The 22536-nt window shown below is 47.5% G+C and overlaps 1 protein-coding gene across 5 annotated transcripts; it reads left to right on the top strand.

Annotated features, from left to right (window-relative positions):
- Positions 1-412: 412 nt before the first annotated feature.
- LOC130379369 (nucleus accumbens-associated protein 1-like) lies at positions 413-21034 on the top strand. 5 transcript variants are annotated; one of them, XM_056586148.1, is made up of 8 exons: positions 413-632; positions 7267-7476; positions 7899-8141; positions 8922-9104; positions 9585-10008; positions 15250-15553; positions 16179-16276; positions 16602-21034. In XM_056586148.1, the coding sequence occupies exons 2-8, from the start codon at positions 7351-7353 to the stop codon at positions 16916-16918; spliced, it is 1695 nt and encodes a 564-aa protein (XP_056442123.1). In that variant the 5' UTR covers positions 413-632; positions 7267-7350; the 3' UTR covers positions 16919-21034. The 5 variants fall into 5 exon arrangements, with proteins under 5 accessions (XP_056442123.1, XP_056442124.1, XP_056442120.1 ...); XM_056586149.1 differs by lacking the exon at positions 413-632 and adding an exon at positions 844-1102 and having other exon boundaries at positions 9588-10008; XM_056586145.1 differs by lacking the exon at positions 413-632 and adding an exon at positions 844-1102.
- Positions 21035-22536: the final 1502 nt, after the last annotated feature.

Below are 22536 nucleotides of genomic sequence, written 5' to 3'. Positions count from 1 at the left end.
TATGTATACATGATGTTATACATATATATATATATATATATATGTATATATGATGTTATACATATATATATATATATATATTATACATATATTTGTGCATACATATTAATATCTGTAATATTATATCTGTCAGTAGATCTGGTTATCTGTCTTTCTATTCCCAGAGCGCTGGCATTACAAATAAAAATGTATGCTGATTACATGTATATCGTTTAATCTATTTGTCTGTACGTCTGTATTTAACTCTATCTGTCTTTGTCTTGGGTGAGGGTTCTATGCCATGCAATGTAATTGCACGTCTTCGTTAAATGGGAATAATGTGGCTTGGGGGCGCTCTCCTCGTATCGTCTCTGCGGAGAGCCATGCCATGCATTCTACACGGGAGCGTTAAAAACGTTTGTCATGACGGAGACTACGGCGCATATAGCCCATTTCCCCCTCCTGGCGTGCTGCTGGGATGCAGTCACATCCTAGTTAGTATTCAATGCTCGCAGTACCTATAGACACCCCCGGAGGACTCACCTACAGAATTATTAGGATTACATTATTTCGGCATTTCGGCAAACTCGAGGCAAAAGCGGAGTCTCACAAAGATACAAAAAGAAGGACACGGTTTAACCCTTAAACCCTAGGTAAGTGTGTGTGTGTGTGTGTGTGTGTGTGTGTGTGTGTGTGTGTGTGTGTGTGTGTGTGTGTGTGTGTGTGTGTGTGTGTGTGTGTGTGTGTGTGTGTGTGTGTGTGTGTGTGTGTGTGTGTGTGTGTGTGTGAAGGGCGGGGCAACAGACTGCCGGGTCGATTGGGGACGATGTCTCCCTGTCTGTCTTTCCGTCTTTCTGTCTGGTCGATCAGTGACTCTGTGATCTCTGCAACCCCTGGGAACACTAGATTTGCCTTTCCCCTCGATAGCTCTGGGTTCTGCGGTTGGCCTGTGTGTGTCTGTGTGTATTGCTTGCGTGTACGTCTGCGCGTGTGTGTGTCTGTGTGTGTGTGTGTGCATGCTGGCTCAGTCACAATGAATGGCTGCCCGTAGCGAGGCGAAGGGAGAGATCGCTTCTGTGCAGCTACTCCATTGAAACACTTTGCAGCGGAATACAACAGCGGGGTGAGTGTTTAACATCGACGCATAGTTCATTAAAGTGTTGGGAAAGTGGGTCGGCCGAGGTGAGCGTGGCAGTTCGCGGGTTTACTTTTTTAATTTGTCTCTCTTGATAAATTTGGAAGGGGGTAGCTATTGTTTTTGGGAAGGTGTGCTATGGGGGATGGGCCCCTAGGAGCACCAGCAACAAAACTTAAACCACTTCACACACACTCGTCGCCCCGGGCTGTCCGCTTTCTTCTCGGGGGTGACGGATGAGTCCTCCCGCTGCCTCGGTTTGCATTCCTGAACTTTATAAAGCTGACTAAGGAGGTGATTTTAAATACGTTGCGTTTTATTCTGGTTAGATACAAAATATGCATAATCATAAATAATACATGCAGTTGCATGTCGGTAAAGGTTTTTTGGATATGTTATGTGGTACGTGGTGCAATGCCATCTATGCTCTCGACATGCCGGATCCATTCGTCTGGCTCGCCCACAGTGGAGCATTTGTGTCCCGGGATGACCTGTTGATGTCCGCCAAAGATGGAGTGCTACGACCCCTTCTTCTTATAATAAAAAATACAAAACCGAGTCGTAAATCTTCCGTGCGGGAATATAATACATGGCCACCGTTGCGGAAGTTTGTTACAATTACATTTGTTTGAAGCAAATTGGATATGACGGGAGATCAGACGAGGATAAACGGCGTTTTTTGAGGTAACGTTACAACGTGTGTCTGCTAGGCCAGAGGAGGAGGAGGAGGAGGAGGTAACTCCGTCTGCCCGACATTACCCGACACCAGCGGTGATCCACCGTGAACCGCCGAATATTTCATTTGTTCTGCTATATTCGTAGTCGATCTCGTGTCGAAAGAAATAAAAGTCACCACATCGACACTTATTATAACGATTGATGGTACAGTGGCCCAGATAGCGATATCCTTTTTGTCGTAGTCTGCCACCAAAGCACTCGGTGCCAGACGAGGACTCCCGATCCTACCGGGCATCAATGCTGGCACGGCGGGGCATTAACAGCTCTGCCCCGGCTGCGGTCTCTCCCGCTGCCCGCTGTCGGCGGCCCCTTAACCGCCAGGCCGTTTTCCGTGAGACGTCAGCCTCTCCGAAGGACTCTCACGTGTGAGATTAATACATGTTTAATTAATTACTATTCAGTTTTAAATTGGCTCAGGGGAGGCTACAACCTAGCCACCTTTTTTTTTTTGCGTCAGAGTAGTGGTTTTGTAGTGCTTATTTTCAGAATCAAATTGAGAGCCTAGATAAATCGTTGTTAGTTATTATTACTAACATTGATGTTTTTATATATAATAGTCATATTTAAATTTGCACAAATTCCACTCAGCATAGCTGGCTACTTTGTAACCTTTAACCTCCTATATAACCCCAGGACATTGGATAGGCTTTAATTACGCATGGATGAATAAAAAAAGGTGAATGTTAATCTATTTATACTAATTATTTTTTAGCTCATCCAACCATAAACAGTCGAACATATGCACTGATATTGTTGGGTCTTCTAGTTGGCGCACACAGAGGCATGGAGAGGGTTAAACGTAGGGGGAGGGTTAAAGGTCAAGTAGGGTAATTAGCCTCTCTTCATGTTGCCTGGAAGTTTGTCTGACTCCCGGCGACCCGCGACGAGCAAGGGGTCACCCACCAGAAAAGGGGTTGCAGTCGATGGGGCCCCCACAGTGCTTTTCAGGTCCAAGTAGCGTGTCAACATGTCTAGACAGGCTTTCTGTGCACATGTGTACCACTTTTGATTGACCTTTCGAGCTCTTGTTGTTTCCCTCCCTGATGGTGTAATGCCCTGGAAATAGAAAATAAACAAGGCTCCGGGCTATATTCAGTGGACGAGTCCTGAGGCTGCTTTTAATCCTGCCATCTAATGGAAAAATAAAAAAAATGTTTTTTTTTTTAAACCATTGACGGGGTTGCATCACTACTTGCATAACCATTCTAACCATTTTTTTTTTTTTGTTTATTCCAGATAATAAGGTACCTAATGAATCCCAGACAGGAATTTAGTAAGGGAGTTTATATTGGAAAGCTGTTTGAGATTTTTTTTGGAAGCACATAAGTTATGCCCCCATAGCCTCTGCAGTTCAGCACCAGGTGAACGTAGGAGGCCACGTTCAAGAACCGAAATAGTAAAGCGGTCGCTATTATTGCAAAGATTCAAGCTCCGCCCTCTTCCCTGGGAATCTTTCTTTGGGTGAATTCTGAACACTTATTTTGTAGAATGCCAGGAATCTGCAGTATGAATCCACACAGCGCTAATTGGTAGAAATGCATCCTGAATTTGCAGGAGGTGTTATCTGTTGGGATTTGTGTCATTATAAATAACCGGAGCAGTTCTAACATAGGCTTAATCAATGTAACACGTCGCAACAATGTGCTCTCCATTATTTCCATATAGTGTCGTTTCACACCTATTTGTCTCCTTCATTTGAATGACAATCAGCCATAGATTTGCCTGATTAAAATACACATTGGCTAAAATTGGCTGACGAAGTAAATATTCATCAAACATCAAACTCACGCATTACTAATTTACCCCAAACTTGACCATCCTTATAGCTTTAGAGCCCACTGGACAACAAGGCAACTTGTTACTTTTATTTAAACCTAACATCTTTATTGTTCTTAGGATTTTTTATCCTCATTATATAAATGAATCAATCAAATATATAATGTATATTAAAAGGATATAACCTTAGGTCTGATAACTGACCTTTCCATACGCTACAATGTAATGAACCCCAGCGGTGTCCTATTCCATATTTTCCTTTAAATTCCTCAGCAGATCGTTTTACATCGACGTTGTTCCCTATGATTGTTGGGACAACAAATTATTCTATAGGATATACACCAGCTGAACTTTCACTTTGATATGCCTGAACACTATTAAATTAACAATCGCGTTGAACGCGACTTAAACATGTGCCAATCATTTAAAGGAACGTTTAGCAAATTTTCTTAATATTTTAGCAATTTTTTCTGCAATGGCACTGAAATATATGTCGAGCCAGAATATACAGTAGTAGATCGTAAACAACAGAAATCTGCTGCTAATCCGAAAGGGATATCTCTTTAGGACGATAACAGCAGATGCTAGCTAACTAACTAGATGTAGCCTTAGGGCAGCTGTTAGTACCCAGGGAGGATGGGAATTCCATCTTTCATTATCACTATCATTATGCCAAGTGGTGTATGATGGGAAACTGTATAAGGAAGCCAATCACAAAAAAAAGGAATATAGTTCTATCTACAAACGGGTTACGTATTTGCTCTCGTTCTATACCGCTGTACTTAAATAGAGTTATGCCCATGGTAATCATGCATGTTACAAAAGCTCCCTCCTGTCGCGGAGCCGGTAAAGCAACATCAAACTCGGTGCACTCATTTATCTGCATCATTGGCAGTGGTCCAGCAGAGTCACACTGCTTGTCAGCTGGATCATACGACATGGCAGTTTAGACTTCAAGCACTTGGGCTGCACCAATCCTATCCGTTCATTGGACAGCGATTGACATGGGTCAAAGTTCACGGGGTAGACGTTGGAGGCTCACCCAACCTGCCTCACTGACACTGCAGGCTGCTTGGGCTTGCAATCTTGCTGAAGGATGCATACATGTAGTCTGTGGACTTAGTGGATTGAACCCAAAATCGTTCAGCTGGGAGTCACACACCCTAACCATTCTCCCATAACCCCTATAGTGTACACAAGCAGCATGCATGTGTGAGCATGTCGGAGCTAGCTAAGCGTGTAGCTCAATTACATAACAGATGGGAACTCAAGTCGGCAGGTTCCCCCCCCCCCCCCCGGTGCTGTTTTATGGGCGCACACACCACAGGGCTTTGTCAACTTGAAATACTTCTGTTAGGTTGCGTTGGCAACGTGGCGTTTGCCGAATGTAAACAGAGGGGATGTATACAAAGCATACCAGGCGAAGAGGCCAAAGCTTAATGGATCAAGTATGACATGACAATGATTTTCATAAGGTTTGAATGATTCAGTCGGTGCATGTAGAAGACGTACGTGTGCATATCACCAGAATAGCTTCTTTAAATAATATAAAGCCAATCTCTCCCTGGACGCAAACATTCCATTTTGAATTCAACAGAGTTCATCACGGCACACGTACCTCTGTAAGATGTTCTTGACCAGGCCTTCTTTTGGAGTCCATGAGTGAACTCACAAAGGTCGTATCCACTAGGCAACGGAAGCTAGCCAAAGCTACTTAAACTATATGCTGCTGTGTTTGTCTACTTGGCAGTGTTGACTGTGTCTCCAACTATGTAACCATTGTTTGAAGCTGTAAAACCCCTCACAGTTGGGGGAGAGAGACGGTGTCTTGGATGTGAAAAGAGTTAAGTGTATAGCACAGCTAAATCTGTTAACTGTATATAGCTTTGCGTGAGAGAATTGGTGATATTTGAGAAACGCAATATGTCCCTCAGAGCTTTATTTGAAGAGAAACTGTGACATGTCTTCCATTTTTGATCATAACACTTTAATTTGGATGAAGTTGACAAACCAAATTGAGTGTACGTAAACGGTACATTTTTTCTTCATTGTATATTTGGTCAAATGAGCAACTAGAAAGGCAGATACGGATCTGAAGCGGCCCCACCCGAAGATATCTTTAAAAAAACAACTGCTAACAAAGGAATAGCAAACAGGTCTTAAATCCCACCAGCAGCTGGAACTTCCCTTTAGGTCACATGTAACGCTTTATTTGCTTTAAATTCTGTGAACTGTCCAATTACGGTTTCCTTTTTAGCCTTGCCCAAACATTAATCATCCAACCCTCAACAATAGGGCTGGGTATCGTGGCCAATTTCCTAAATCGATTTTGATTATTCGATAATGTTCTGAATCGATTAATCACGATTCGATTCAATCTGCTCTTCAATAATAAATGGCTCAACTGTGTGGCAAAATACAAATGTACTTTCTTTTTTCTCTTCATCTTAAACAACAGGTTTTAAGTGCAAACTTGTAAATTGGACAAATTTACTTGAGCTGTAAACAAAAGTCTCAAAAGGGCAATTTTGAAATTAGAAAGGAATGGCAAATTAAAGTGTACTTGAACTAAAACATTCCATCACTGCAAATTGCATTAAGGCATTGTTTATTAAAGTGCAAAAATAATGACTGACAATTTTTTTTTTATCTCATGCCCTATGAATTTTTAACCCATTCCTGCTCAACAATGATTCTCCAATCCTTTCCACAATCTACCCACAACCGGCGCCCCCTCATGCTTCCAGTCCTTCATTCTTTTCTTCCCTCCGTCCTTCTCTTTTCCTAATCTTTCATGTCTTCATTATCTTTAATAGTCTTCCTCACACTTTACAAAATGTTCCTTTTGTATTGCACCTGGCTCGACCCCGACATTGGCAATATTTCAATATTATTTTTTATCACTATTCAATTGTATGCTTTAGTTGTGCACTAAAGATATCCACTTAGTGTGAGACTCAAAGTTAGCAGTGTAAATTATTGAGAAGATGCTATTAAAACCATAAAAATGGGAGGTTTAAAAGACCTTCAGGTTGAATGCTTTGGAACGACACTTGAGAAATCATAAACTTGTCTATATGACTCCTTTGTATCGCGATGGTGGTGCAGGGCCTACACAAGGCCATGGTTAGGGGATCGATTCCCACAGAGGGCCAGCCGTGCTAACAATGTCTGCACTCACTGCTGTGCTTTGAAGCATCACCCTCGGTGTACGGTAGGGATGCACCCATCTTGATTGTTGCCGCGGTTACAGATGGTGGTGCGATCTGCCAATCACTGATCGAACACGGTTCAAAATCAATAGAAAACAAACGCACTACTTCTGATTTACTTGAGGCAGCGTCTGCGGTCGTTCAGATACCGCCTTTATATAATGCCATCATCCCTGTTGGGATGATGGAATTTTCATCAATGTATGCTGCTTTTCATAGCATACATTGCTTTGCTGACTGCAAAGGCTTTGGCAAATGCCATATTCCTGAATGTCTACGTCAATCGGCAGTAATTGAGTCCCTGATGATTCATTGCCTTCTTCAGCCCGTTTATGCTCATCAGTCGAACGATGGGCTTATCACTAATATATGGGTGTATATGAGGTGCCCATGGTTCTAATGCTCTGCCTGTGTGTTTGTTCCCAGCCCCAGCTCCATCCCATGCCCCAGCAAGCCGCCGTGCTGCAGCGGTCCCGTCTCCTCTAGAGCCCGCGGACCCGCCATAGCGTTATGGCTCAGACGCTACAGATGGCGATCCCCAACTTCGGCAACAACGTCCTCGAGTGTCTGAACGAGCAGCGGCTGCAGGGCCTCTACTGCGACGTCTCTGTGGTCGTCAAGGGCCACGCCTTCAAGGTAGGACCATCCCCGTCCCGTCCCCCTTTGGCCTGCTTCTACTCGCCTTCCGGCTGCCCCATCCTGCTGCCCGTCATGCGGCCTCGCAGGTTGGGGCAGGATGTTATACTGTGGGGGGGGTTGGATTCACTCCCGGATATGGGAGTGGGTTTTGAACCCAAATGAGGAAAAAGGCGACATGCAGGATACTGTTTTTGTATTCCACACGATTATTTTATTGTGGGCTGGATAAAAACATTTCCATGACATTAAATGTCGTGGATTTTCACTGAAATGGATTATTGATTTTAGCCCCACTAAAGTTCACAATGGTCTTGTCGCCAAACATTGGCTGCTTTCGTCCATTTCCTTAACCAACCACCCTCCTCTCCATCCTACTTCCCCCCCTTGACCCCGTTCCTCGACCTACTTCCTTCCCCCAGGCCCACCGCGCGGTGCTGGCCGCCAGTAGCTCCTATTTCCGGGACCTGTTCAATGCTGGGGGCAAGAGCTCTGTGGTGGAGCTGCCCCCGGCCGTGCAGCCCCAGAGCTTCCAGCAGATCCTGGCCTTCTGCTACACGGGCCGCCTCAGCATGAACGTGGGGGACCAGTTCCTGCTGATGTACACCGCCGGCTTCCTCCAGATCCAGCAGATCATGGAGAAGGGAACAGAGTTCTTCCTCAAGGTAAGAGGCCACTGAGGGACGGGGGCGGATGGGGGGGTGGTGACCGGGGCGTGGCTAGTACAGACGGAGCAGACCAGCGTTGATTGATGCACTCTGCTCATTGTGAGTCATGGTTCACAGGGGAAGGTTTTCACTTGCTAAGTCCAATAGAAACGAATATGAAGGGTTAGGCATGGCCTTGGTCACACCTGGTATTAACATGTGTCTCGGGCGTCCCTCTCACAAGTGGACAGCTCTGGCTACGTCAGTTCACCCATCGCATTAGAATGAGTCTGCACATGTGTCCCGTGGGACCACTTGGGTTCATAGCTGACTCCACCCCTCTGGATGTGAACTAACGCTTGCAGCATTTCGGTGTGCGAAGACCGAATGTGTTTCTAACCAGCGGGAGGCAGCAATGAACTTCCATGTAACTGGACAGCTTGAACTCGAAAGAAGGAAAAGAAGAAATCCAAACAACACAGACTGAGTCTACCTGTTTGCAAACCAAATTGGCAACGACGTTTGCGGCACTGATAGTGTCGCATTTTCAACTTCCAGACGTGATGATTTTGATTTGTGTAATATGACGCCGTTTGCACGCAAATGAATACATACTCCAGCCTATGTGGCCAAGGACACATTTGTGTTCATACTACTAAAGGAACCCAGACCACCTCTGAATATAACCAGTCTTACTGAATGTGTTGGTAGTACCCTAACTGGCCCAGATTAGTCTTCTTGAAATGCACCCCCTCTTTGGGTTGTTGTTGTTGTGACTAAGCGGTCTGTTTATTCCAGGTTTCATCCCCGAGCTGTGACTCCCAGGGGCTTCACACCGAGGAAACCCCACCCTCTGAGCCTCAGAGCCCTGTCACTCAGACCGTGGGCGGGGCCTCTGCAGGAGGTAGGCCCACCCCCTGCCTGACCCCGCTGCCCCTGGTCTCCAAGGTGAAGACGGAGCAGGCTGCCTCCACGCCGCAGGTAGGCCCTCAACCACCCGCCTGCCCTCCATTACGGACACACAGTCCAAAAGAGCAAAAGTATACTTGTGTGGACCCAGGGTGGTCCTCGGCCCCTTTACCTCCGTGGTTTGGTCCTCACAGGCATTTGCCCCCCATAGTGCAAATGTCCGTAATGGACTGTGGTGTGATATATTGCAAACTAACCACGTCATGTTAGTTTAGGACATGTAGACATATTTAAAATGTTTCCGCCGTCTTCGCTGTACAACGGCGACTGAAATAATTTAAATAAAAACAATTTATTTTTTTAGAAAAACAAGTTTTGCTATCAAGCTTTTATAAACAACTTCCAAGTAAAAGTAGATGGATAAGGAGGTAGATACTGGTCATTAAATGTTGTTTAGTCTCCGGATATTGCCCCTGTAGGGGTTCCCAAAGTCCATCTTATTTGAAGAGGATAACTGTGTATGACGGTTCGTGTGTGTCCACATGTCTTCAGCAGGAGGGCTCCCCCTACTCGGTGGTCTGCACCCCGGTGGCCAAGCGTCTCTGGGAGGGCAGCAGTCGCGACGGCGGTGGGGGCCTGGGGGGCGGAGGGTCACGCAAGGCCGCCCGCTACTCCGCCGCCGCCTCGGCCGCCGCCCAGGACGGGCGCGGCGGCGGCGGCATGGTGGGCGGAGTCATGACTCAGGGGGCGGGCAACGGCGTCAACGGCAACCACAACAACAACAACAACAACAACAACGGCGTGACGCCCGACGGGACGAGCCCCGGCGCGCTCAGCATGTACACCAGTGACTCTCCCATCAGTTACCACGACGACGAGGAGGAGGACGACATGGCGGACGAGACCGCCGAAGAGCAGTACCGGCAGATATGCAACATGTACACCATGTACAGCATGCTGAACGTAGGCGCCACAGGTCAGTAGCCCTCGCCTCACCTGTTCAGGTACATGACTCACCTGTACAGGCTCATCCCATTCCACCTGTTCTGGTGAAGTACCACCCACTGGAAACGCCCCCCCCCCCCCCCCAAACCCATACACAGCATTTCTCTGGGTATTTAGATTTGATGATTGGAAATTGTAGCTGCTCCAACATTTCTTCCGCTCCCTGTATTATTCCAAGCTATAGGATGTCCTTGGGCAATAGGGACACAATAATCGATGATCCAGATATCATATCGCTGATGGTGGCCTTATGCTGTCAACAGGACATGTAGGCCTTGGATTATTGATGATATTGAATGCATCAGGATGGCACTTGTCGTTGTTTTTTGGTCGTCGAATGGGAAAGTAATTCATAAATTGTTGGCATCTCTACGAACACAACGGTGGAACAGTCGAGTCCACGGTGCGTTTTCCCCTTCACTGATGCACTGGCCAATTACATTTACAAGTCCAATGGTTCAGAATCTGGGAGGCATCAGTCTTGCTCGAAGAGACGCGTGCACAGTTCTGTGGCATGGGCTGGACAGCTCCGTCACACAATGGTGCGCAGCGTACAGCTCCATGTACAGCTGATGGAAAACATCATAGCGATAAACAGTACCGGTCGCCAGCCCTCCTTTCACTCTACCTCTCTCACTACACCAATGAAAATCTGTCTTGGGACGACATTCACTGCAACTGAACTAGTAGCATAGTGCAGGATAGCGAGTTGGTTAGGTTGTTCAGTTTCCTGCTGAAAGGTCCTGGGTTCGATCCCCAAAGCCGTCAGTTTACCTGTGGGCATCCTTGACCAGATGCTCTTACGCCCTCACCTGCTGCTTTTCTGACAAGGGTCTGAATTCACTGCAAGTTATGTCTGCTGAGCGGTAAACCGGAGGTCGTGAGCGAGCAGACGTAGCGTGGGAGACTAGAGGATGTGTTCACCAGAACCCCAACACGATGGCCATTCGTCCTCTCTGACGTTCCCCATATGGTAGCTCGTCTTCAGCTACGCACTACGCAGCGCCTGCCACCCCGCAATGTTCGTACCAAGCGGGCGGTACGACGCTCATAGGGTTTTCTTTTTTTTTCTCTTTGTAACCTTGTGCCAATGCAGGGCTATCAAATGTACACTTCTAAAAATAGATGTAGGCATCTATCTTGTTGCTGCTTGACTTCTCGGAGGAGAACAAATGTCGGTGTTGGGAACATCTGTCGATCCTCTTGTCTGGCAGCTGAAGGAGACGCAGACACGGAGTGCTTATTGCTGACGGCTTTATTTATTCATGTATTGATTTATGTTGGACTTACTTATACTATTGTGAGCGTCGGATGCAGTCAGGATACTGCTCGGCTGTGTACAACACACAATCGTTTTAGCGATCCAAACAGACAACGCAACACATCTAACACTCGAACGAGAGGACGGATATTGGTGTACCGCTTTGTGAACAATGAGATTCAAATTAATGTTTATTTTTAAAGCGCTACTTGGCCTCCGCGGGAAATTTAATATTATTTATTTTTAGATGAAATTGCAGCCAAACTCTTTTTGTAATGCAAAGTTCCCCCGCTCACCAAAGAAATAACTTGAAAGCTTTTGTTTCCAACTGCCAACATTGCGTCCGGCTTAACTTCAGTTGCGGCTACTACTAAACTCTCGGGGAGACAAACGGGCAGAAGCCAGCAACAATTTCCCTGTATCTTCCCGCTCTTTCCGTATTGATTCTTACTCGCACTTTATTTTAGCCTAATTGTATGTGGGTTTAGTTTGTTTGTTTGATTCCATGATGTTGTGGAACGTATTTTTGCTTTTATTTCGTCATGGGCGCACTTCGACTATTTCCCTGTCTTTCCCTGACGATACGGCACGAACAAGGCCGTTGTCTGTTGCTACCACCGAGCAGGTTGGCGAGGGAGAGACCGTAAATCCCCAAGGAGCTGTGCGAAAGGATGCATAGGGATTGAGAGGCAGGTGGGAAAAACGACAGGGGAAGAATAGAACAGGCTGTTGTCTTTATTTTTTTCTCCAAAATCTGCCTTCGATTACTGTGGGAAACATGAAGTCGCTGGCTAAAAAAAAAGCGTGTGAGCTAGCAGCTCTGGCGAGGAGTCCGCAAGAGTCGCGCGAGAACAGTGTTTGTGCTTCACGGAGACATTGCTACACCAGCCCATCCCTGCCTCGTGTCCCTAACTGACAGACTGTTGTCCTACCTTACTGATGGGGAGAGTGGCAAGAAGGGACGGTTGGGCCTGCTTTTCTAGTTAACCACAAATTGTGTAATCCTGTTCATATTGCTGTTAAAAAAGCCCAGACATTGAACCGCTGACCGTTAGTCTAAACTAAAGCAATACGATCTGCTGTTTCCCGTGCCATCGTCATGGTTTTCTAAGCTGCTCCCGCTGGCATTGGGTTTTGCGCGGCTGACGTCATTCACTCAGTCATCTTGAGACTTCCCACCCAGCACCTTTACGCATTCATCATGATATCTGGGCACTTCGACCACATCTCACTGGCTGCGACTCGGACCACTTTCAAGCAGTCTGTGCACTGTCCAACCAGGGAAAACAAGACCCTGACCTTCTATATGCGGATGATAAGGAGAAGCAGTATCCCCAACCCAAAGCCCACCCTCTGCGGATCTGACCATAACCAGACCCAATGGGGGGTCTGGAAGGAATAATGAATAATAATGGAAGGAAACGGTCAGAGGAGACTAAAGAGGCTCCGCTGGACTCCTTTGAGGCAACAGACTGGAGTGTACAGGACATGAACGATCACATTAATGTTGTCACAGATGTATAACAGTGGCACATCCACTTCTGTGTGGAAAACGTTGTTCCGAGGGAGGCAGTATGGCCTCTTCAACAACTAACCCTGGGCCACCAGAGACATCAAGGTCTCTCTTCAATAAGAAGAAGAGAGCCTTCCGTAACGGAGGCGAGGGAGATGGTGGAACAATGATGATTCCTTTTTCCACCATCCACCAAATGATTCAGAGGCGACTCAAGGAGAGGATCCAGCAGGGCAAGGACGGCTACAGGAGGAAGCTGGAACAGAAACTCCAACAGAACAATTAACTGGATGTGTGGTGGGGCCCGAGGGGCTATTCAACCCTCTCATTCATCTCTGTGAGGCTTAAGGTTAACGTGTGAGATATGGGCATCGTATATTTGGATTAGCTCCTTTCCGTTTACATCGATTTGTATAGCCCTTACTCTAACTGCTACTTGTGGCCTTATGTATTTTTGAAATGCTACTGTAAAGCCTTTTTGGCTGTGCATATGGTTATTGCACCTTATAGATATAGATAACGATTTTACTTGTATATTGTTCATTTCTATATTGGCACTCTAGATATTTCCTCTTGAATGTTCCTCTTGATTTGGAACATATATCTTATCTATCACATCTTATCTTAGGTTATTTTTTTAAAAATGCTACCATCTTTTCCTTTCAGTCTTTAACAGCACTTATATTTAATTCACACGCATGTCTGTGTTCAGGAGAGCAGACGAGGAATCAAACGTCTCACTCTGGGCTGCCTGCCAGTCAAAGCATTATGTTCTCCTCTCTTCAGACCCCCAGATGTGCTCTCTCCGCCTTCTCCTCCTCCATCTCCCCCCTAAAACACTCGCTTGTTGGGTTTTTTGGCATCCCGGTGCGGGACTACTCTTCCAAATATTCATTGTTCCTAAACGATGGTAAAGAGTGCCAGAGCAGACCAGGAAGAAGGCTGGGTCAATAGCAGTAGCATCTGCTTGCTAATCCCTTCTTTGGATACTTTCTGTTTTTTGCTCATTGTTCATCGGCTGTTATTACCGTTAGCTTTTTAGGTAGTCTGACAAATCAGACTTTTGATCAATAATCTAAGGTTTGTCTGCAGGCTTTAGATTACTTTCTTCCGTATATATTCATATTTGTTTCAACCTATCAGGTTGCTGGAAGCGAACTGATAGCAATCTGGAATCTGTTAGCAGGTTATCGGCTCCTAACGGCTAATCCATGCTCGGCCAGCACTAGTTAACTATTTTAAAGGGTCTGTACATTTTTTAAATGAACTGTGTGTAGAATGGCGACTGTATGAATAAACGTATGAAAATCCCCATCTCCTTAATCCGCTCGGCCATAGTGAATTTGTCTTTGGTAGAATGTCTTTGTAATGAAAAAGGTAACACGGTGCAGCTCTCCCCTTTTATCTTTTTGGTTTCCGGCCCTATGTGACTATGTGTCTATGTGAAGTTCTGCGATAGCATATTAGGACTCCTGAAGTTGTTCTATACACGACCTAGTGTGAATGTAGATCCATTTCATTTAAGGGGCAGCTTGGCTTAAGCTTCTGCCTTCCTCCAGGGTTCCGACAGGTTAGGCTGCGTACATTGGGGATTGGACCCCTTGCCCTGAAACCTAGACTATCCTGCCCCGAGCTGACTGTCGCGTTGCCCGCTCACGTCTTCACCAGCACTCAATAACTCAAGCGAGAGTGTGCTGCAGAAGAAACGCAAAGCTGGGACAGACTGCTGCTCAGAAACGTAGGCAGAGCATCCTTCTGCACACTCCTGCTTTACTGTTCTGGTGGAGGATGTGTTTTCTTTTTCCCGAGGAAAGAACACAGATGCCTCTTGTGTCATTCCTCCTGATCCCGCTCCATTCCATACGGCCGCCATATGCTGCCTCATATGGGACACTCAATATAATCACAGGGAGCCGGACATGATGTGAATACAGAGGAGCTGGTTATGAATTGATTTATTAAGAAATGGCACGCTGCAGAATCCAAACGAGGTTCCTCGCTTGTGGAGTTGATCATTATTTAACAGTGGACTTCAGGCTCGTCGTACAGCGTTAAATGTCCTTCTCCGGCGGTTCTTGTACGTTTTGCAACCTTTTGACCCCCTAATGCGGAGAAAAATATCCACTTAACAAACCTGATGGTGTGGAAATCAAAGTGCATAGCTGCTCACCTTGTAGTTCATAACGTTGATTACCTCCATAGGGGTGTTTTGATACTCTTTTTTTTTCTTTTCCTTTCGTTTATAAAAACGATGACTATGGCAAACACCCGAGACCGTTTTACCCCACAATGGTCCGAGTCATAATAACCCGCTCCCCCCCAGACGAACTTGTACGACTCGATGTACTCGGCTTCACTCGTCTTCACTACTACCACCATCTCAACCGCCACACTTGTCTCCCCCCTCTCCCCCCCTCCCCTCTCCCTCCCCCCTCCAGTGGCTGGCGAGCGCGTGGAGGCCCTCCCGGACGTGACGGCGGAGTCCGGCGGCGGCGGGGGTCGCGGTGGCCGGGGCAGCCGCGCCCGCCAGGACCTGGCGTCCCTGCCCGCCGAGCTCATCAGCCAGATCGGGAACCGCTGCCACCCGCGCCTCTACGAGGAGGGGGACCCCGCCGAGAAGCTGGAGCTGGTCACCGGCACCTGCGTGTTCATTTCGCGCGCGCAGCTCATGAACTGCCACGTGAGCGCCGGCACGCGACACAAGGTGCTGCTCAGGCGGCTGCTGGCCGCCTTCTTCGACAGGTCAGTGTACCCCCCCCCCGCGATGCAAGTCTTTGTGCCGTTTGTTTTCATTCCATCGCAATTAGTTTGTAACTGTGTGTTTCTACTGCGGGGAGCGCTGGTGTTGAAGACGTGTGTGTTTCTACTGTGGTAAATGCTTGTGTTTTTAAGGCATGTGTTTCTACTGTGGTGCTAGTGTTGAAGAAGTGTGTTTTGATGACGTGTGTGTTCCTATTGTGGTGACCGCTAGTGTTGAAGACGTGTGCTTCTACTGCAGTGATAGCTTGTATCTAAGACGTGTGTTCCTAGGGGGATGACCGCTTGAGTTAAAGATTCTGTGTGTTTCTACTTCAATGGTTGAATGTTTTTGTAAGCATTTAGGTGTTTCTACTGTGTGTGCTTTTGAGTCTCTATTGTGGCATTTTGGTGTTTCTACTGTGTGCGTGCGAGTCTATATCGTGCGTTTACGGAATGTTAAATACTGGAATCTCCACTGTGATATTTGGAAGGTTAATGTTGGTCTTTCTACAGTGTGTGTGTGTATTTCTGCGGCGTGTTAATGTGTGTGTGTACTTCTGCGGCGTGTTGAATGTGTACATTTCCACTTTGTGTTAAATGTGTGTGTATTTCCACTCTGTTGTCCCAGGAGCACCCTAGCTAACAGCTGTGGTACCGGTATCCGCTCCTCCACCAACGACCCGAGCCGCAAGCCCCTGGACAACAGAGTCCTGCACGCCGTCAAGTGTGAGTCACACACACACACACGTGTACACACACTTGCCCACATACGCACATAAACACTGACTCAAACATACCCACATTCACGGATCAACGCACACATAGAGTTAATAACAAACACTTTGAGTTTTATAGTAAAATCCTTCTCCCTCCCACCCTCTCATCTCTATTCCCTCCCTCCCTCTCCCCCCCTCCCTCCCTCTCCCACCCTCCCATCTCTCCTCCCTCCCTCCCATCTCTCCCCCCCTCTCTCCCTCCTTCTCTCCCTCCCTCCTTCCCATCTCCTCCTCCCCCCTCCCATCTCCTCCTCCCTCCCTCCCCTCTCCTGCAGTCTACTGCCAGAACTTTGCGCCGAGCTTCAAGGAGAGCGAGATGAACGCCATCGCGGCGGACATGTGCACCAACGCGCGGCGCGTGGTGCGGAAGAGCTGGATCCCCAAGCTGAAGCTGCTGATGGCCGAGGGCGACGCCTACTCCGCCTTCCTCGCCGACAGCGTCAAGATGGAGGCTGACGCCCTGGTGGGGGCGGAGCACGGGTTTGACCCCGCCTCCCTGGAGGCCGTGGCCAATAGCGACGCGGGGGGCGGGGCCGCGGCGGCAGCAGACGCCCTGCAGGCGGCCGCGGCCGACGGCAGCACTTTGTTCTGAGTGGCGGGACGGACAGAGAGAGAGAGAGAGCAGCGACAGGAAGTGGAGGCAGACGCGATCGCGGCGCCACTCTCCTTCGCCTCGGGTTTGAGGAACAATTGTTTCTATTTAATTTCTTTTTCGTTTATTTGGTTTCCTGTTTTAATAGCGTCCTCTCCTCCTGATGCTTGTTTTTTTGTTTTTCCCCTTCTGTTTAATTCGATCTCCAAACATTTCATATGTCCCTGGTTCGAAGAAGAGCGAGAGAGAGAGAGAGAGAGAGAGAGAGAGAGAGAGAGAGAGAGACCGAAGAGGGTGGGGTCGCTCGTCCGCTCTGCATGTGCGTTCAAACATCCTACCATGGGATGGAAAACATGTTTTTTTGTAAATCTAAATAGTTTACGGTCACGTCTCCTCTCCCCTTAATGATGATACCTTGACATACATTCCCAGAGAGCAGGGGCGGTCGGTGTGCGCATGCGTGTGTCTGTTGCTTGAAGAGAATAATGTAGACGCTGCAGAAGATGGGCGGGTTTGGAAAGAGCCCTCAAAACGCTTTCGGAAAGAACGAAAGAAGTGCGAGGGTTTGAAAATGTCGGCTACCACTGTTGTTCTGTTATTATCTTGAATGTATGCGTGTGGGGCGGGGTTGGGTAGATATGTTGGCACCGTTCTTTTTTGGATGCTAATCCCCTAAAGTTTTTTCATTTGACACAGGGCAGTGTGATTTACTTTGTCCTCTCGAGTGATGAGCCGTCGCGTGCTGGGCCAAAACTAGCCAATGCTGTCCGATAGCGAAGCTCATCTGCTTTGGAATTCCGAATTTCTTTTAATATTATCTACGATATCTTTCTCTCCCCCCCCCACCTCCCAGAAACACCTATTATTTTCCTTGAACCTCCTTGAGACCGATTCTGTCCTATAAATGTCTTGCCCTATATTTTTTAATCATTTGTCGTACCAATACTTCCAACGGAGCACCGCTCGCATAGTTTGTCGAAGGCGTGGGACAAATGCACTGTGTTGACGTAGGATTTTTTAAAATTCCTATTTAAAGCGGTTCTGAAAAACGATTGAAGCAGAACAAGTTAATGACGAGATGAGGGCTCCCTGAGTGGGGTTTGTACACAGGTACGCGTGCGGTGTGTGTCTCCAATCAAGCTGTGACCTCGCCTTGTGTGTACGCTTGAGCCCCCCCCCCCCCCCCCCGCCGATCATGATGGGACCAATCGCGTATATCGGAAAACGGGGACAAAACTGATGCCCCAGACAAGCTACTGCTTACCGACTGCACGCTCTGCTGGCATGCGCACAGGTGCTAATTCAAGCATTAGTACTCTGTGTGTGAATGTGTTTGTGTGTGTGTGTGTGTGTGTGTGTGTGTGTGAACGCGCTTGCAAGCGTTTGGGTGTGTATCCCTACATGCACTGTAGCAGAGGGAGGCCAGATGGCCAGGTTTTTTTTACACAATTGGAGCGCTCATTCATCCATCAAGGCAACGTAAACACCGTGCACGCGCAAGCACACACACACACACCCATCCACCCACCAGCACACGCTCATGCACGTTGTGACTGTGGCTACGGGGGGAGTCTGGTCTCGCTGCGGCAGGCAGCCGAGTGGTAACCGGTGGCGGGTGGAGAAGGATCTCCTCCATGACAATCTAGAAGTCTTACTTAGAATTGGACCTCCTCTGGGAGGTAGACACTGTGTTGGGGGGGAATGTGCACTGAGACTCTGTCTCTCGGTTGGTTGATTATTTTTTACGATGTTTGCCTGATGCTGGTAGTGGTCAGAACGTTTTTAGTGTAGGGTTGGTAGGCTTTCTTTGTCGAAGGAAGGGCAACACCTTTTTTTAAAGCACCTTATTGCTGCTGCGCCGTCAGAACTGTGTCTCTGTCTGTGTTCTCTTGGTACACACACACACACTCACACTCAAACACACTCATAACTGCAATGCCTTGCTTAACCAGTGATGGGGCTGTCCATGCTGTTTCTGTATCGTGCTTGCATGCTCTTTAAGCTCCAAGCACGGTCAAGGTTGACTGAAAGTGAAGACGTTTTGTGCTTGGCAAAGAGCCGTCTTGTCGAGAGATGAGTCTTGTGGGTGCAGGCTTTGGTCAAATATGAGTCTTTTGGGTGCAGTCTATAGTCCATTGACTCCTGTGGTTGGAGGCTATAGTCAGATGTGAGTCTTGTGGGTGCAGTCTATAGTCCATTGACTCCTGTGGGTGTAGACTATAGTCAGGAGAGTCCTGCGGGTGCAGGCTATAGTCAGGTGAGTCCCGTGGGTACAGGCTGTGGCTGTGAGACCAAGTCAAGATTGAGGGGGTGGGAAAAAGATGCATTTGCACATTTGACGTCTCCTTAAAATGACTTCTTAAAAGCCCTCCCACCGCCTGAAAAACCAAAACATCAACGTTGAGACAAAAGGAATGGGGTGGTGGGCCTGGCAGGAGGATGGAGAGAGAATATGGAGAAGAGGAGAGTGAATCTCCCCAGAGAGGGAGGAAGAGTGATTGTGTGAGGGGATCGAGAGAGAAGGAGAGACAGAGAGAGAGAGACAGGGGAGGGTATGCAGGGCGCTTGGATTATTCGTTCTGAATGCATGCATGCGTGCTATTGTGTGTGTGTGTGTGTGTGTGTGTGTGTGTGTGTGTGTGTGTGTGTCTGCCTCTTCCTTTCCATTTATGGAGAGCTGCGTGTTAGTGTGTGTCTCTTCACACCAAGTGCTTTTGACAGGCACACAGTGTGTGTGTATGTGTGTGTGTTTCTTAATGTACCCACATGCGAATGACTTTCACTCTGTGTGGGTGGTTTAGGTATTCAGCCCGCAAGTTGTGTGTGTGTGTGTGCATGCGCGTGTGTGCGAGACACTCTGTGGCAGACAAAAACAAACATCCACTCATCCCAACCTCTGCACACGTATACCGCCCACTCGCACATAGACACAGACACCGACCAAGACACATCCGCACGCGCACATACACCAGACGCGTACGCATGGACACATGTGGGACGCGCGCGTATAAACACACACACGCATAGACGGGCGCAGTGGTCTGCAGCGCGGCATGCGATGCGTCTGGTGTATCAAAGCCTGGAGGCAGAGCGGCCATGTTGCGGAGCCTGAATCATCCTGAGCGGCACGGTTACCATTTTGGACGGCACACAATTACCTCCCAGACTCCCTGACGCACACACACACGCTCCACTCACCGCTCACCACGTCTCTCCCCCTCCTCCTATTGTTCCTGCTTTCATTGTCGTACGTTTTTTTTCATTTCTCGTTTCTCGTTTGTTTGCTGTAGTTGTGCTGGACTAGGCCCATTCTGGTGGTTTAATTCCCCCCCCCCCCTCTGTTTGCATTCCGTCTACCTCTTGCCTCTTTCTGTCTGTCCCCTCCTGTCTTCCCCTCTTCTTGTTTGTCTCTCACCTCCACTCCACTCGTCCTCCCCTCTCTCCCTCCACTCAGGGACGCTCTGTACTTTGGAGCTTCAGCTTTTGTTTTTTTGGTCTCTTCGTTTCTTCTACTTTTCTTGTCCTCCTTTCCACCCCTTTCTTTTTTTAACCCCCCCCCCCCCCCCCCCCCCTCTTACTGACTCTCTTCTGCTGTACCTTGGCGCCTCCCATCTTCGCTAAGTCACATGTCTCTGCCGTGTGTGTGTGTGTGTGTGTGTGTGTGTGTGTGTGTGTGTGTGTGTGTGTGTGTGTGTGTGTGTGTGTGTGTGTGTGTGTGTGTGTGTGTGTGTGTGTGTGTGTGTGTGTGTGTGTGTGTGTTGTGAGCCGGAGAAGGGGCCCGTCTTTGTGCATCCATCCTTATCGAGGGGACGGCTGGCTAAACAGTGGTGCACATTGCGTCTGTCGTGTCGCTAACGGAGGACGGCCGGCCGTCGATTCCCTGCCGGTGACCTGCATACCTAAAACATGATCCGGACCACAGCCAATCGGAGGGCTGCCAGACGCCCCGCCAGACCGCCCAATCAGCGGCGCGAGTTTCTAGGCTTGGAACAGTAGAGAGGAGCTTGTTAAAGAGTCCCCGAGCCGTCAGAGCATTGCAGCACTCTGATGTAGAGCGAGATCAAACACAGCGCTCACAAAGAGATGGAGAGACTCAGGCAGACAGAGGGAGAGAGAGAGACTGGGGGGGAGGGAGGGAGGCAAAGGGAGAGGAATGTATAGGGATGAGAGGCACATGGAGGGAGGGAGAGAGAGGGGTGGCAGTGACTCTGCTTGGCTCGGTGCCTCGGAGACAAACATCATGGGATTGTTTGTTTATGTAGTGGGGGCTGTGCAGAGGGGAGGGGTGTGACTGGAGAAATGTCACCTCATTGCCTGGATTCCCTGTACCCTTCCCCTAGGAGAATTGTGAACCGCGTTAAGGACATTTGAAATGAGACTGGAGGTTTTTTTATTTCACTGTAGAGTTTCAGGGTTTTCAAACCAGTCCCAGGAATGATACGGTATAATTGATTTTTCGGTACAAATATGTGACAAGACGTCTGCTGGTGAAAGCTTGCATACATTTCCTAAAATGGATGCTCTTCCCCCACACGCCCACCCTGCAGCCCAGTGAGTTTACATTGTGTGTGTTTTTAAACGGAGAGCAGGATGACTTTGGGACACTTCAGAGTCTCAATGGTGTGGAGACTGACCAAAACTTTCCTAGACTAATGTGGCACTAATTTCAATCAATGTTGTTCTTTAAAAAAATGCAATCACGGTGTTGTATGTAATCATTACTTCGTAAAACTTAAGACGCCATATTACTATTATAAGTGTGGTGTGTCCTCCAGAGCATAGCAGAATTTACGGGCTGCATCGAATTCTCTGCGGTGGTACATGTAAGTGAGGATAAAACCCGCTGGAATCCAACTTGAGACAAATTGGCGCCATCTGTCGCACAACAGTGGTGATGCAATTTTGCTTGGAAATTTGCTTGAGTGTCGTTTGCCATCCACACTAAAGGTGCTGTCCCTTGGTCGCTTGTTCATGACCAATCAAATGAATACAGTTTGGATGCTAGGACAATGTTTGAGACAAGTATGGAATTTAGTATTTTAGTTTTTCCCCTGATCGAGCAGACGAGATGTTAGTATGTTGTTAAACGACATCCATGATGGACTTCTCGTCTCGGTTTGAAACCGAACCCCCCCCCCCCCCCCCACCATTCATTATTTTGACATTTTCCTTTATATTTCTTCTAATGTGCGTTTTGTTACTGCTGTTTGCCTTCCTGTATAGCGGCTTTTGCCTGAGCACAGTTTTTATCGGTAAAGGTTGAAACGGAAGAGGGCTAGATTGTGTTTCTAGAGGACCTTTTATATACCATATTGGGAACTTATTGGCAACATACGTTTTTATGTTTTGTTTTTTTACAACCTCCAACCTTTGTTGGAGGTTGCCTGTTATCTTTTGAGAATTTCGTTTTTTATTTTTGTGTTCATATTTTTTACAATTGAACTAGTGTACTGTAGTCTTTTGAGAAGTTATTTTTTAAGAAAATTCTACTAATAATTCCTCATTAACACCTGTAACTAGAGTTGCCAAGTCATGTAGATTAAAGTTTTAAATGGAGAAAAAAAAGAAACTGAAAAGGAGAGAGGAGGTATAAAGTAGTGTAGAAGAGAGAGAACTAC

Source organism: Gadus chalcogrammus, chromosome 3 (genome assembly GCF_026213295.1).
Source record: "Gadus chalcogrammus isolate NIFS_2021 chromosome 3, NIFS_Gcha_1.0, whole genome shotgun sequence".
Classification (NCBI taxonomy): Eukaryota; Metazoa; Chordata; class Actinopteri; order Gadiformes; family Gadidae; genus Gadus; species Gadus chalcogrammus.
Note: the sequence above shows the minus strand (reverse complement) of the source record. Positions and strands in the feature narration are given on the sequence as shown.

Bases quoted from the DNA above. Each gene is read 5' to 3' on its own strand.
- LOC130379369 (XM_056586148.1), top strand. From the start codon at position 7,351: ATGGCTCAGACGCTACAGATGGCGATCCCCAACTTCGGCAACAACGTC. The intron at 8,142-8,921 runs GTAAGAGGCCAC...TGTTTATTCCAG, and splicing joins GAACAGAGTTCTTCCTCAAG to GTTTCATCCCCGAGCTGTGA. The intron at 16,277-16,601 runs GTGAGTCACACA...CCTCTCCTGCAG, and splicing joins AGTCCTGCACGCCGTCAAGT to TCTACTGCCAGAACTTTGCG.